General features: G+C 40.0%; 1 protein-coding gene across 3 annotated transcripts; it reads left to right on the top strand.

Moving 5' to 3' along the window:
- The first annotated feature begins 365 nt into the window (after positions 1 to 365).
- On the top strand, positions 366 to 8,843 carry LOC129868820 (T-box transcription factor TBX2b-like). 3 transcript variants are annotated; one of them, XM_055943094.1, is made up of 8 exons: positions 366 to 1,174; positions 1,913 to 2,180; positions 3,586 to 3,732; positions 4,821 to 4,897; positions 5,058 to 5,242; positions 6,134 to 6,735; positions 7,333 to 7,790; positions 8,396 to 8,843. In XM_055943094.1, exons 1-7 carry the CDS (start codon positions 813 to 815, stop codon positions 7,765 to 7,767), a joined length of 2,076 nt encoding a protein of 691 aa, XP_055799069.1. In that variant the 5' UTR covers positions 366 to 812; the 3' UTR covers positions 7,768 to 7,790; positions 8,396 to 8,843. The 3 variants fall into 3 exon arrangements, with proteins under 3 accessions (XP_055799069.1, XP_055799068.1, XP_055799070.1); XM_055943093.1 differs by having other exon boundaries at positions 7,333 to 8,843; XM_055943095.1 differs by having other exon boundaries at positions 367 to 1,174; positions 5,070 to 5,242; positions 7,333 to 8,843.
- The last annotated feature ends 2,010 nt before the right edge of the window (positions 8,844 to 10,853 follow it).

The following is a 10,853-nucleotide window of genomic DNA, read 5'->3' as shown; positions in this document are numbered from 1 at the left end:
AATCAGGTTTTACTGACCGAATAATTTCAACCCAGTCGAGATTTGCGATAGGATGTATAGGCTATAGGCTAGTCCCCCCACGGTGTGAAAGCTGCACGAAACGACAAATGAGTCGGAGGATCCGTCCTCTTCACCGGCCGTGCAGCAAAAGCCAGCCCTGGTGCTCGATTCGAAGTTTGGGGGAGGGATTTCCAGATCTTTACTATGTCATTGGTTAATATTTTATTCTGTTGACATATTTTCTTACTGCTAATGCTTCCGACACCTTTTAGCCCCCACTCCCCCCTTACGGATCTTGGCCGAAGCTGTCAAAACCACGCCTATAGAGCTCCACAATTGGTCCGGAAAGCGTAAAATCGGCAATCAAGTGGGCTTGGTTCATTAGTGTCGGGATCCAGGGAGGAGAGACATGTTAGACAGTCACAATACCACGGTGGTCAGAGCAAGACCTCTCAATTCGAACTCCCTATCCGAGTAAAGAGTGATTTTCTTTTTCCGAAAGTTACTTGGGTGAATAAGAAGCGAAGCCCAGCTCTACTCTCGAGGTGTCGATGCCGTCTCTTCGACGGATATTATCCCCGTGCTGTGTGGGAACCGAGCATCAGGAGTAGCAGTACACTAATTTCCTCCCTCGGTCTGTTAGAGACGTCTGGGACGCATTCGCTCTTGGTTGAGCACGCGAAACTACTTTTATATTTCTGCTCGATTTACGAAGACATCTGTCTTTTGGATACACACACCAATAGGCTACGTCTACTGAGGGTGGACATAAATAGCGTATAATCATTCTATATCAATTTTTGAATGCACCGATGAGAGATCCAGTTTATACAGGGACTGCCATGGCTTATCACCCTTTCCACGCTCACCGGCCGACCGACTTTCCTATGTCAGCCTTCCTTGCAGCTGCACAGCCTTCCTTTTTCCCTGGACTGACGTTATCTCACGGCGCTCTCACCAAACCTCTATCAGGCCATGCTTTATCTGGAGCCGCGGAAGCGGGACTCCACGCGGCGTTGGGTCATCACCATCAAGCGGCTCACCTCCGCTCCCTCAAGAGCTTGGAGCCGGAGGAAGAGGTGGAGGACGACCCCAAAGTCAACCTGGAGGCCAAGGATTTATGGGACCAATTTCACAAAATAGGAACCGAGATGGTTATTACGAAATCAGGAAGGTAAAGACATGCTTCCGTTTATTTGGGCTACTGTTATGCGTGCATATTATAGGCAATGTTATGTGCACTGCCGAGTAAGTTTATTTTATTAGGAAATTGTTATAAATCAATCACTCATAGTGATAGTCATACTTGATCAAGTAATAGTAATCCAGAAGGCGGTGTCGCTGGTGCTGCCAGAGGCTTTCAAATATTTATGAGAGATTTGCAGGTTCCTAGGCTACTGCATTAGTAGCCAACCATTGTCTCGAAAAACACACATCTATATTTACATTGCACCCCTAATTATCGAAATATGACTGTTTATGAAAGTATGGCTATTGAGTGATTTCGGATAAGCATAGGCTACTGTTCACACATTATAGGAATAGGCCTAACACGAGAATAACAAACTAATGAACAAATTCAATCAATCAGACAATGCATGTGTCGAAACAAGTGTGTTTGAAGATGAAAAGAGTACGTGGTGTGGTTAGGCTATGTAGGCGAACTTTTGTGCGGAATTCCAAGGCGTGCCCGTAGACATCTTGGTGTAGCCAACACCCCCCCGGATTTGTCAGTACTTTAGATAACCTTTATTTTCTTCTCAAAGTAACAATTAGAAATATAATGTGTTTACAGTTAGGTATAGTACAATCAACGTGCATAAAATCATTTTTTATTTTTTTTGAATGCCATGATTTTAAGCCAGATGATTGACAGGCCCAGTGTGTTCACTCTTGTTTTACTCTATTGCAGGAGGATGTTTCCCCCATTCAAAGTTCGTGTCAATGGGCTTGATAAGAAAGCCAAGTATATCCTCCTTATGGATATAGTCTCTGCTGACGACTGCCGCTACAAGTTCCACAACTCGCGTTGGATGGTAGCTGGGAAAGCCGACCCGGAGATGCCCAAACGAATGTACATCCACCCGGACAGCCCTGCCACAGGGGAGCAGTGGATGGCGAAGCCTGTTGCATTTCATAAACTCAAGTTGACTAATAATATCTCCGACAAGCATGGATTTGTACGTCATTTCTTGATTTAATTTGATGATGCTTCGATTAAAGATGAATTTGCCTTTTGTGTAAAACTAACCCGGGCTATTGACAAGGGTTCAATGCCGATATTGCGGATATTCCTGCTATTTTGTAGACGCACATAATAAAGGTTTTTGAATTCTATGTAGGGCCTAGACCTAATTTAATTACTGTACATATTATTATGAGGTCAATAGTAGGCATAGAATAATCTATATTTGTAATGTTTTTGGAGGCTATAACATCAGTTGATAAATGATTTAACCTTTATTGATAACCAACAGCAATGCAAAATTATGCATTAGAAAATCGCAAAAATATTGATAGGACAACAGTAATCCACCATGCATCTCCAAAATAGTTTTAAGGCTCAACAACAGTGGTTCAGATTTGATTTATTGTCCTTAAAAATATTTCATTCGTGGTATATTTTGGTGCGGAGCAGAGTGACAAAGTTTGCAGTTAAGTCAAGTAGCTAGAACCAGGTCAAAGACATAGGGCAGACTTGTTCTCTCTTGAATTGATTACGGTAGTGTTTCCTTTCAGTGCAATTTGGATACAAATATTGCAAGTGGGGCGCTTTGAAATGGTAGCAGATACCCACCCAATACTTACATGCAAAAGCAATAACAACCAAGTAGCCCAAATACTTCCCAATAGACTACTGTCTACGTCGCTGTATAGGCCAATATTTTAAATATGATTTTAATACAGATTTGATTTGATGGTATATTTGATAAACAGTAAGTCAGTTATTGTTGCCTGCTCTTTCCGTTTTTTTCATGTCTAATGCAGGTTATGACAAATCAAAGTAGGCAAAGCGTTACAATAGCTGTTGATTTCATAACCATGTTTAGCCTACGCATGTATGAAGTCTTTGAAACATTTTCAAAGATGTTGCAAATCCTTCATAGGTTAATATTAATTGACAAGTGCAGTAAAACATTTGAGAAAAGTTTATATAAATGTATAATCCCACGTAACGGGTTTATATAGGCCTATACATGTAATAAGGCTAATGACAAGGCATAATCAGAATCGTTAGTTTCACATTAGAACCTGGATGTTAGGGGCTGTGCCCCAATGCAAAACATTCAGTCAGTCTGCATTGTCAGCATAAACGCTCGGAATAGTACACCAACTTTTGTAGTAGGCCTACATTTGTTATATTTCACTGTGGAGGAAATCATCGGCCTATACAAATTAATAATGCATTATTAACACAGTGTGTGTTTCGGTGGAATGTATAAGTTCCCTGCAATAACACAAGAAATACAAGTGCCAACAAATCAACGAAGTCGTCATTGTTATTGTCCTCGTCATCTTACTTCAAACCAAAACGTGTATCAGCATGATCACCTTAACATATTTTCTGTTTCTTCGCATTCTCAGACTATCCTGAATTCGATGCATAAATACCAGCCCAGATTTCATATCGTGAGGGCCAACGACATTCTGAAGCTCCCTTACAGTACCTTCCGGACATATGTTTTTCCAGAGACAGATTTTATCGCTGTCACTGCATATCAGAATGACAAGGTAAGCTTTACCAGAAAATAATATGCAAAACGTCTATTTTAAATGTTAGAATATTGAATATTGACTGCTGGATGTGTAAACACTCTTGTGTATTCAAAAGTAGGCCTGTTCTATTTATGTTTGAGGTTTTTTTAAACTTATTGTGTGTGTGTGTGTGTGTGTGTGTGTGTGTGTGTGTGTGTGTGTGTGTGTGTGTGTGTGTGTGTGTGTGTGTGTGTGTGTGTGTGTGTGTGTGTGTGTGTGTGTGTGTGTGTGTGTGTGTGTGTAAGTGTGTGTAAGTGTGTGTGTAAGTGTGTGCATATATGCTGATAGTTGAACCTGAGGTGTCAGTTAACTTTCATGTGGAATGTTTTAGTCTCAATAACTTATTTTATATGCCTAATGTTGGCTATAGAAAGCCCATCCTGTTGATGTTCATTGGAGTACATGTTGAAGGCCTAGTGGGCTTGTTGGTATCATTAAATGTATGGTACAGAGTCACAATCGATTAGAAGGCACTTATCCTCACTATGTCCTTGGGCTACTGCATGGAGACTCCAACACAGTTCTGAACAATCAAAGCATGCAATCCACTAACTCAAAGCATGAACACACACAGCTTCTAAAAACTCAAAAGGACAGACGAAAATTAATACATGAACGAATAGTATTGTTCCTAAATAAACAAGGCCGTGTATGTGTGCAATTAAAGTTTAAAAAATAGCTTTCAATAAAAAGTAGCATTCAGTCTCTGAGAAAATGACATCAGCGTATGCTAATCGAAATGTTAGGTATAATACTTTACTTTAAGAAGAATAATGAATAATTGATAAGCTTTAGTAATTACACTTCATCAACAGAGATGCTTGTCTTGCCTCTAGAGCAAACGAGATAATAAGCACAGCAGTCCCCAGCACCATAACATTGCTATTGTTACAAATATTATTCCATCAATAAAGCTTATTGATTAATACTTTTGCTTATCATTGGCATTATTATTATTATTTGTATTATTGTTATTAGTGGTAGGCCAAGAATAGTACATTTGAAATACAGTTCAGTCTTTTCAGGATCCCATAGTTGATGCCATGCACTCTTTTTCTCTACAGATCACACAACTCAAAATTGATCACAACCCATTTGCTAAAGGGTTCAGAGACACGGGAAATGGACGACGGGAAAAGAGGTATATTATTTTATTCGATATTGAATTTAAAAAGATTTACCTGAAAATATGACCATAAATTGAAAATAATTGTCCCATTGGGATAAACAACAATCATTTGCAGACCGAGCATTATTGTGTAGTGATTTGATCAAAATACAGATGCATTAACTAATCTCAGTCCGGTCTGCAGGAAGCAGTTAACCCTTCCATCGCTGAGCATGTATGAGGACCGGGACCTTAAAGGGGACAGGGACTGTGCCGACTCAGATGACTCCTCCTTTGAACAAACCACTGGAGGGGACTCGGTTCATTCTCCACTGGGACATGTAACTAGTCCACTGAGGTTCAACCGAACCAGTCGAGGTAAGACTGCTCATAAAGCATTGTTTACATTACTTTTCGTGTCCACCAAATTGGTCATTTTGAAGATGCCAGTAATTAAGAATTGATAAACACAAATGGGAACAAACCTGAAGGTTGTTATTATGTGTCATTAACCTGAGGATAATTGGGTGGTTTACAATTGGATAAGAGAGAAAAATAATATTTGTAAGAGAAAAGAAGAAAACGCGAGTAAGTGGGTAAATCTGTGCTTGCTATGTGCTCAGTTGTGACATTGTGACGTGTGGTACAACATAAAATAATAATAAATAAATTAAAAGGAGAAACAATAGCAGACACGATGATTTCTTTACCCACAGTATACTATTGTACGTATCCATATCTCTGTAGAACATGAAAGCTGGGCTTCATGCATCAGTGTAACTTGATCCAATGCGCCATCTACTGACAGGTCCATAAACATTCAGCCCCTTGATTACTGTAGTATGGTTTTCACGTCATTATTCGATAGTTATGCATTCGATTATCAACCAAGCACTAAACGATGGCCTATAGTTCAACTGCGGAAGCTTTATAGAACGACTTTAAAACAAAATGTATGCCAATCTTACCAGCGAACCAAACGTTTTTACGAGCAGAAGGGAAGTGGTCAGGAAATTAATGTTAACACTAAACCACGACTATTTCCTTCAAATAATATATAAAGTAAAGCCACGCATGTGCTGGTTGTGATATTAAATGGTTTTAGCATACTGGAAGCTATACGTAGGCTAGACCTACACATCATAGCCTCTAGTTATGTTTGCTTTAATTGTGCAATAGGCTATGCAAAGCCTTTAGTTAGGCTTGAGCGTTTTTAAATACATTCTATTATAGTGTATTTTAATGGAAGTTTGATATAATGTTTTACAGACGACAAGAACTGCACTGACAGTGATCAGGAGCTTGACCCACAAGAGGAGCGATCCATCGCAGCCAGCAGCCCCGGGCCTGAACCAACCTCTCCTCTCAGCCCAAAAGGCGATAACAGAGTGAGGGATAGGATTCTTCTGGAAAAAAAGAGCGACTACCTGGATTCAAGGAAAGAGAGTGACTCTGTGTTCAGTATTCGAAATCTTGAAAAGGACAAGATAGATCATAAGCACCGCAAAGAGACTGAACCTACAAAGAACGACACGGATAGTGGGGGCATCAGTGGGGTGAAAGATGGGTTTTCTCCTTTGATGGTACAGACGGAGAGCCCATCACACTTTAGCGCGAGTCACCTGCAGAGTCTGGCCTTTTCTGGTTTGCACAGTCAACAGTTCTTTAACCCTTTGAATACGGGACAAATGTTGTTCCACCCCGGACAGTTTGCGATGGCACCAGGGGCATTCTCCACCATGGGTATGGGGCATCTGTTGACATCTGTTTCTGGAGCGAATGGCCTGGAAAACGGAAGCCTCTCCTCTCAAAGCGCGGGCTGTCATAGTCACTTCCCGTTCCACCTGTCACAGCACATGCTAGCATCTCAGGTAAAACGTTTACTTATACTCTAACAAATTTCAACAGACAAGCATGCATGACAGCAGCAATGCATGCAGGCCTAATAATAATAATGTCTTCCCAACAACGAATTACACCACAATAGATATAGCTGAGGAACACTTCATATTTCTATCAGTTCTCCTGCACAAACTTCTGCAACTGAAGCGTCTTTTTAGCATCACTTTCAATTGCATTCATAATAAATCATTTCAGTATATTTAATGTAGATGTATGACTTTATAAAGCATGAATAAAGACGCCTATATTGGGTTATTCCAAACCAAATTGGGACTTTGTGGATGCCTTTTTTGACTTTATTGAGAACATAATAATATATTTTTTTTTTATTATGGACAGACATAGGCCTACTTTTGTAATGATAGTAGATTTTATAATTTTAATAGCCTGTAGGCTACAGTTGTCGATTAAACAGAGACAGAGAGACAAAAATGTAACTCTAAAAGGTTTTCAGAGTAAATGTTCACAAAAACCATCCATGCATATCGAAGAAGTATGACAGGCCTGGAATTCTGTCTTTATAGCATTTGTGTATGTATAATAACGCCATCATTTTTTGAACACAGGGAATTTCGATGCCACCTTTTGGAGGACTGTTCCCGTATCCATACACCTACATGGCAGCTGCAGCTGCTGCGGCCTCGGCCCTCCCCGCCTGCACGGCAGCCTCCACATTGGGCAGAAACCCTTTCCTCACCACCTCCCGACCACGGCTGCGATTCAACCCTTATCAGATACCCACATCTATTCCCTCAAGCACAAACCTGCTCACCACAGGGCTGCCGGGCAGCATCAACGCACCATCCGACCTGTCCAAATCAGGCAGCAGAGAAACAAGTCCTGTATCTGGGCACCACAGCCACAAAGCGGCCAGCCAGAGGACGGCATCCCCCAAAACATCTAAGAAGGATTCCACTAACGAACTGCAAAATATACAGAGGCTGGTCAGAGGACTGGAACAACCCAGAGAATTGTCTCCTGCCATTGACGCTCCAAAGTGACCTAAACCACCTGTTCATTCAAGGTATATTTGACATGATTCTATCGGGCTATATACACAGTTGTTCTGAGAGTGAGATGGATGGATATGGGCTGACGAGGTGAATTCATCAAATTACATACTATTGGTGATATAGATTCATTTTTTACGTCAGTGTAGGCTGCCGCATGTGTATGGAGAGCATCTCGGCCCTAAAGAAGGAACGGAGGATGAACAGAGGATGTTGGGGCTGTTCGCTAGGCTATTGATAAGGATAAAGCTACACCCCAAAAAATACATTACAAAAAATTTCAAAAGGGATGGAAAGGAGACACAGTTAAACTGGTTTCTAAAGCTGTTTTGGAAAGACATTTGTAACTCACAACATGAAACATTAATCTGATTTAATTATTTATGTTTCCAAGAAAAGCAATTCTGTAAATATACTGTAAGGATAAAATAATACGCAACTTGTTATTAATTTATTCAAATCTGTACATTGGCGTGTATATACTACTTAGATTTCAACTTGTTGCATTTATAATTTCCCCATTTACATGGAAATATATTGTACATGAACACTATTTAGCGTTTGTTGTTAACCGAATGAGTTTCAAATGCTTGTGATGCATTGCTGTTTATCCTGCCAGTGAGATGAAATACGAAGGAAATGCGTGCCACCTGCATACCCTTTCCGGTCCATGCTATCCGGAACCTTGGGACGTCCCTACCCCATTGAAGTTGCATTTTAAAATGGTTAAGGTAAGGATTAAGGTCAGGGTAAGGGTAATGGTTAAGGTTAAGGTAAGGGTATGGGTTAAGGTTAGGGTATGAGTTAAGGTTAGGGTTAGTGTTAGGGTTAGGGACGTCCCAAGGATTTAGGATGCTGTTGATGAAACATTGTTTTGCGATACAATGCGCAGCACTGTGCATTTGGCAGGGAAAACTCAGGTTTCTTTTTCTCCAGCACTGAAGACTACCTCGTCAGAGGTAGCTCAATTTGTATCTTTTGTGCTGGTTTATTCGGGTAAATTCATATGCATTAATATGCTTTTGTTGAGCTCCTCACACTTTAAATAAAAATGAATGTGTCGTTCAGGTGATGTTTTGTATCAGTTACTTCATTGTCTTCGTTTATTGATAAGCTTGCCTTGTGACATACCTGTTTGGGAATTAAAGGCTTGATAAAAAAGAAAAACGTAATGCCTTACAGGCTTTATTCCTTGATAATAAGAGCAAATATTATTTTTCTTGCAACAGTTTCTGCATGTTCAATAGTGTTGACACCTATAACTTTAACGTCAAAGCAAACTTTTGACAAACTATGGAGTTTAGGTGGGTTATAACAGGCCTAAGAGTGGAATTAGTTCGTTTAAACAATATTTGTACTTTTTGGAAGAATTCAAAATAAATATATATTTTATTCTTTCAAACCAGGTCCTTCCTTTAATGGCCAATATGTCCCTGTATGTTTAACAGTAGGTTCAAACGTAGCCTAGGTTTCAGTTGGTTTGACATGACAAGGTTGACCAAAATCAAAGTTGTAATCCGTAATTACTATAAAGAAAAAGTACAACTTTTAATATTTTGTCTTTAATATTGTGATGGGTGTATCGAATCAATAATGCATCTTAAAATGTATCATAATATTCAATATGACCTACCAATAACATTTTCTGGAACCTTTTGTTGAAACCCAACATTGCAAAAAATAAATTGTGTTCTGCCCCCTGCCGTCGTTGATTAAATAGTACACCCTCAGCATCAAAAGAACTGAGGTCTTTACAAATGTATGGCTAAATAGTGAAATCCAATTGCTCTTAAAAACGAGTATATCATAGGCCTATGTGTCCAGCCTGGTCTCGTCTACACCTGAGTCCAGATTGATCTGTCAGTACATTTTTCTTTTATCTCACTCCGGATGCACCCAACCATAGCCTAAATAAACATTTGAATTCTAGCCTAGCTCAATGTTAGCCTACACTACAAAAACATTGTTGGATACGAAATGTTATCACAAAATCACATAAATAATAAAATGTACATCATTTTTCTAGGTTTTTCATTATTCCCTCACCTTCATTTCGAAATATTTTTTTTATCAAACCTAGTGCATAATTGTTTATTTAAGTTTTTGAGTTTCTGCCTTTTGCATTGTATTATTAGGGCCATATCTGTAATTGTTTATACCCTATTGGCTGTATAGTGAACATATTAGTTAGGCTGTCCAGTTATTTTAAAAGTATTCTAAACTTCTATTACACACAAACAACCCATTTAGTCGTTCCTATTTCCAGAGTTAAAACTGTAGCCTACAAATTAGAAGTCAATATCGTTCAATATATTGGAAATTGATATTCAAAGGTGATGTTTATGTTCAAATAGGCTTAACGTTGCAACGCACCACTTTCTTGTTTGTCTGTAGCCTAAGACATAAAAAAGCACAAATGTTGCAAGCAAGTTGACGAATGTGAAAATAATCATATACTGTCATTAGCCTGATCGTAAAACGGTATGTGTGACAGAGAGAGGGAGAGTTAACGGAAATGGCACCGTCTAGTGAAGGGGTTTAAGCGTCGTGGCAGGGTGTTTCGCGGGGACTGGGACTTTGGAATCCTTGCAACCCAGCAGCAGACAGTCCTTTGTCCAGGCACCGGCGCCTGTCGCCTGCCTGCCGGCCCCACAACCTCTACACACCCGCGCACGAAGACTGACTAGGACCTCAGTGCCACAGCTCCTAATTAGTGAGCCCTGTCGCCTTTATTCTACAAGGATAATCACAGAACTCATTTTAGTTAGCGCCCATTGTTGCCCTACATTCTGTTATTTCGCAATTAACTGAGCGAGAATCCCCCTCCTCTCGACCCCAAGTCCTGAGGAGGAAAACTATTTGTCATAAACATTTAGTCAATGCCTGGTCAGTTAGTGCCTCATCCAAACCTTAAAATGAGTAAAGGGTAAATTTGGGTCTCATGATCATAGGGGGGAAAAATTCAAAGCGTTATTCTGAGCCTGCCACAGGCGTAATCTTGACACATGAACCCTTGCTCATATCTTAGTTGGGTTTTTAGTTCTCATATACAGTGCATTTGGAAAGTATTCAGACCC

The sequence above is a fragment of the Salvelinus fontinalis genome, chromosome 13, assembly GCF_029448725.1.
Source record: "Salvelinus fontinalis isolate EN_2023a chromosome 13, ASM2944872v1, whole genome shotgun sequence".
In the NCBI taxonomy this organism is placed as follows: domain Eukaryota; kingdom Metazoa; phylum Chordata; class Actinopteri; order Salmoniformes; family Salmonidae; genus Salvelinus; species Salvelinus fontinalis.
This window is presented reverse-complemented; position numbering and strand designations above follow the sequence as displayed.

What these genes read in the sequence shown, in the direction of transcription:
- LOC129868820 (XM_055943094.1), top strand. Translation starts at nt 813, where the DNA reads ATGAGAGATCCAGTTTATACAGGGACTGCCATGGCTTATCACCCTTTC. An exon ending in CTGCATATCAGAATGACAAG is followed by an intron (nt 3,733 to 4,820) that starts GTAAGCTTTACC and finishes TTTTCTCTACAG; the next exon opens with ATCACACAACTCAAAATTGA. An exon ending in AGCACATGCTAGCATCTCAG is followed by an intron (nt 6,736 to 7,332) that starts GTAAAACGTTTA and finishes TTTTGAACACAG; the next exon opens with GGAATTTCGATGCCACCTTT.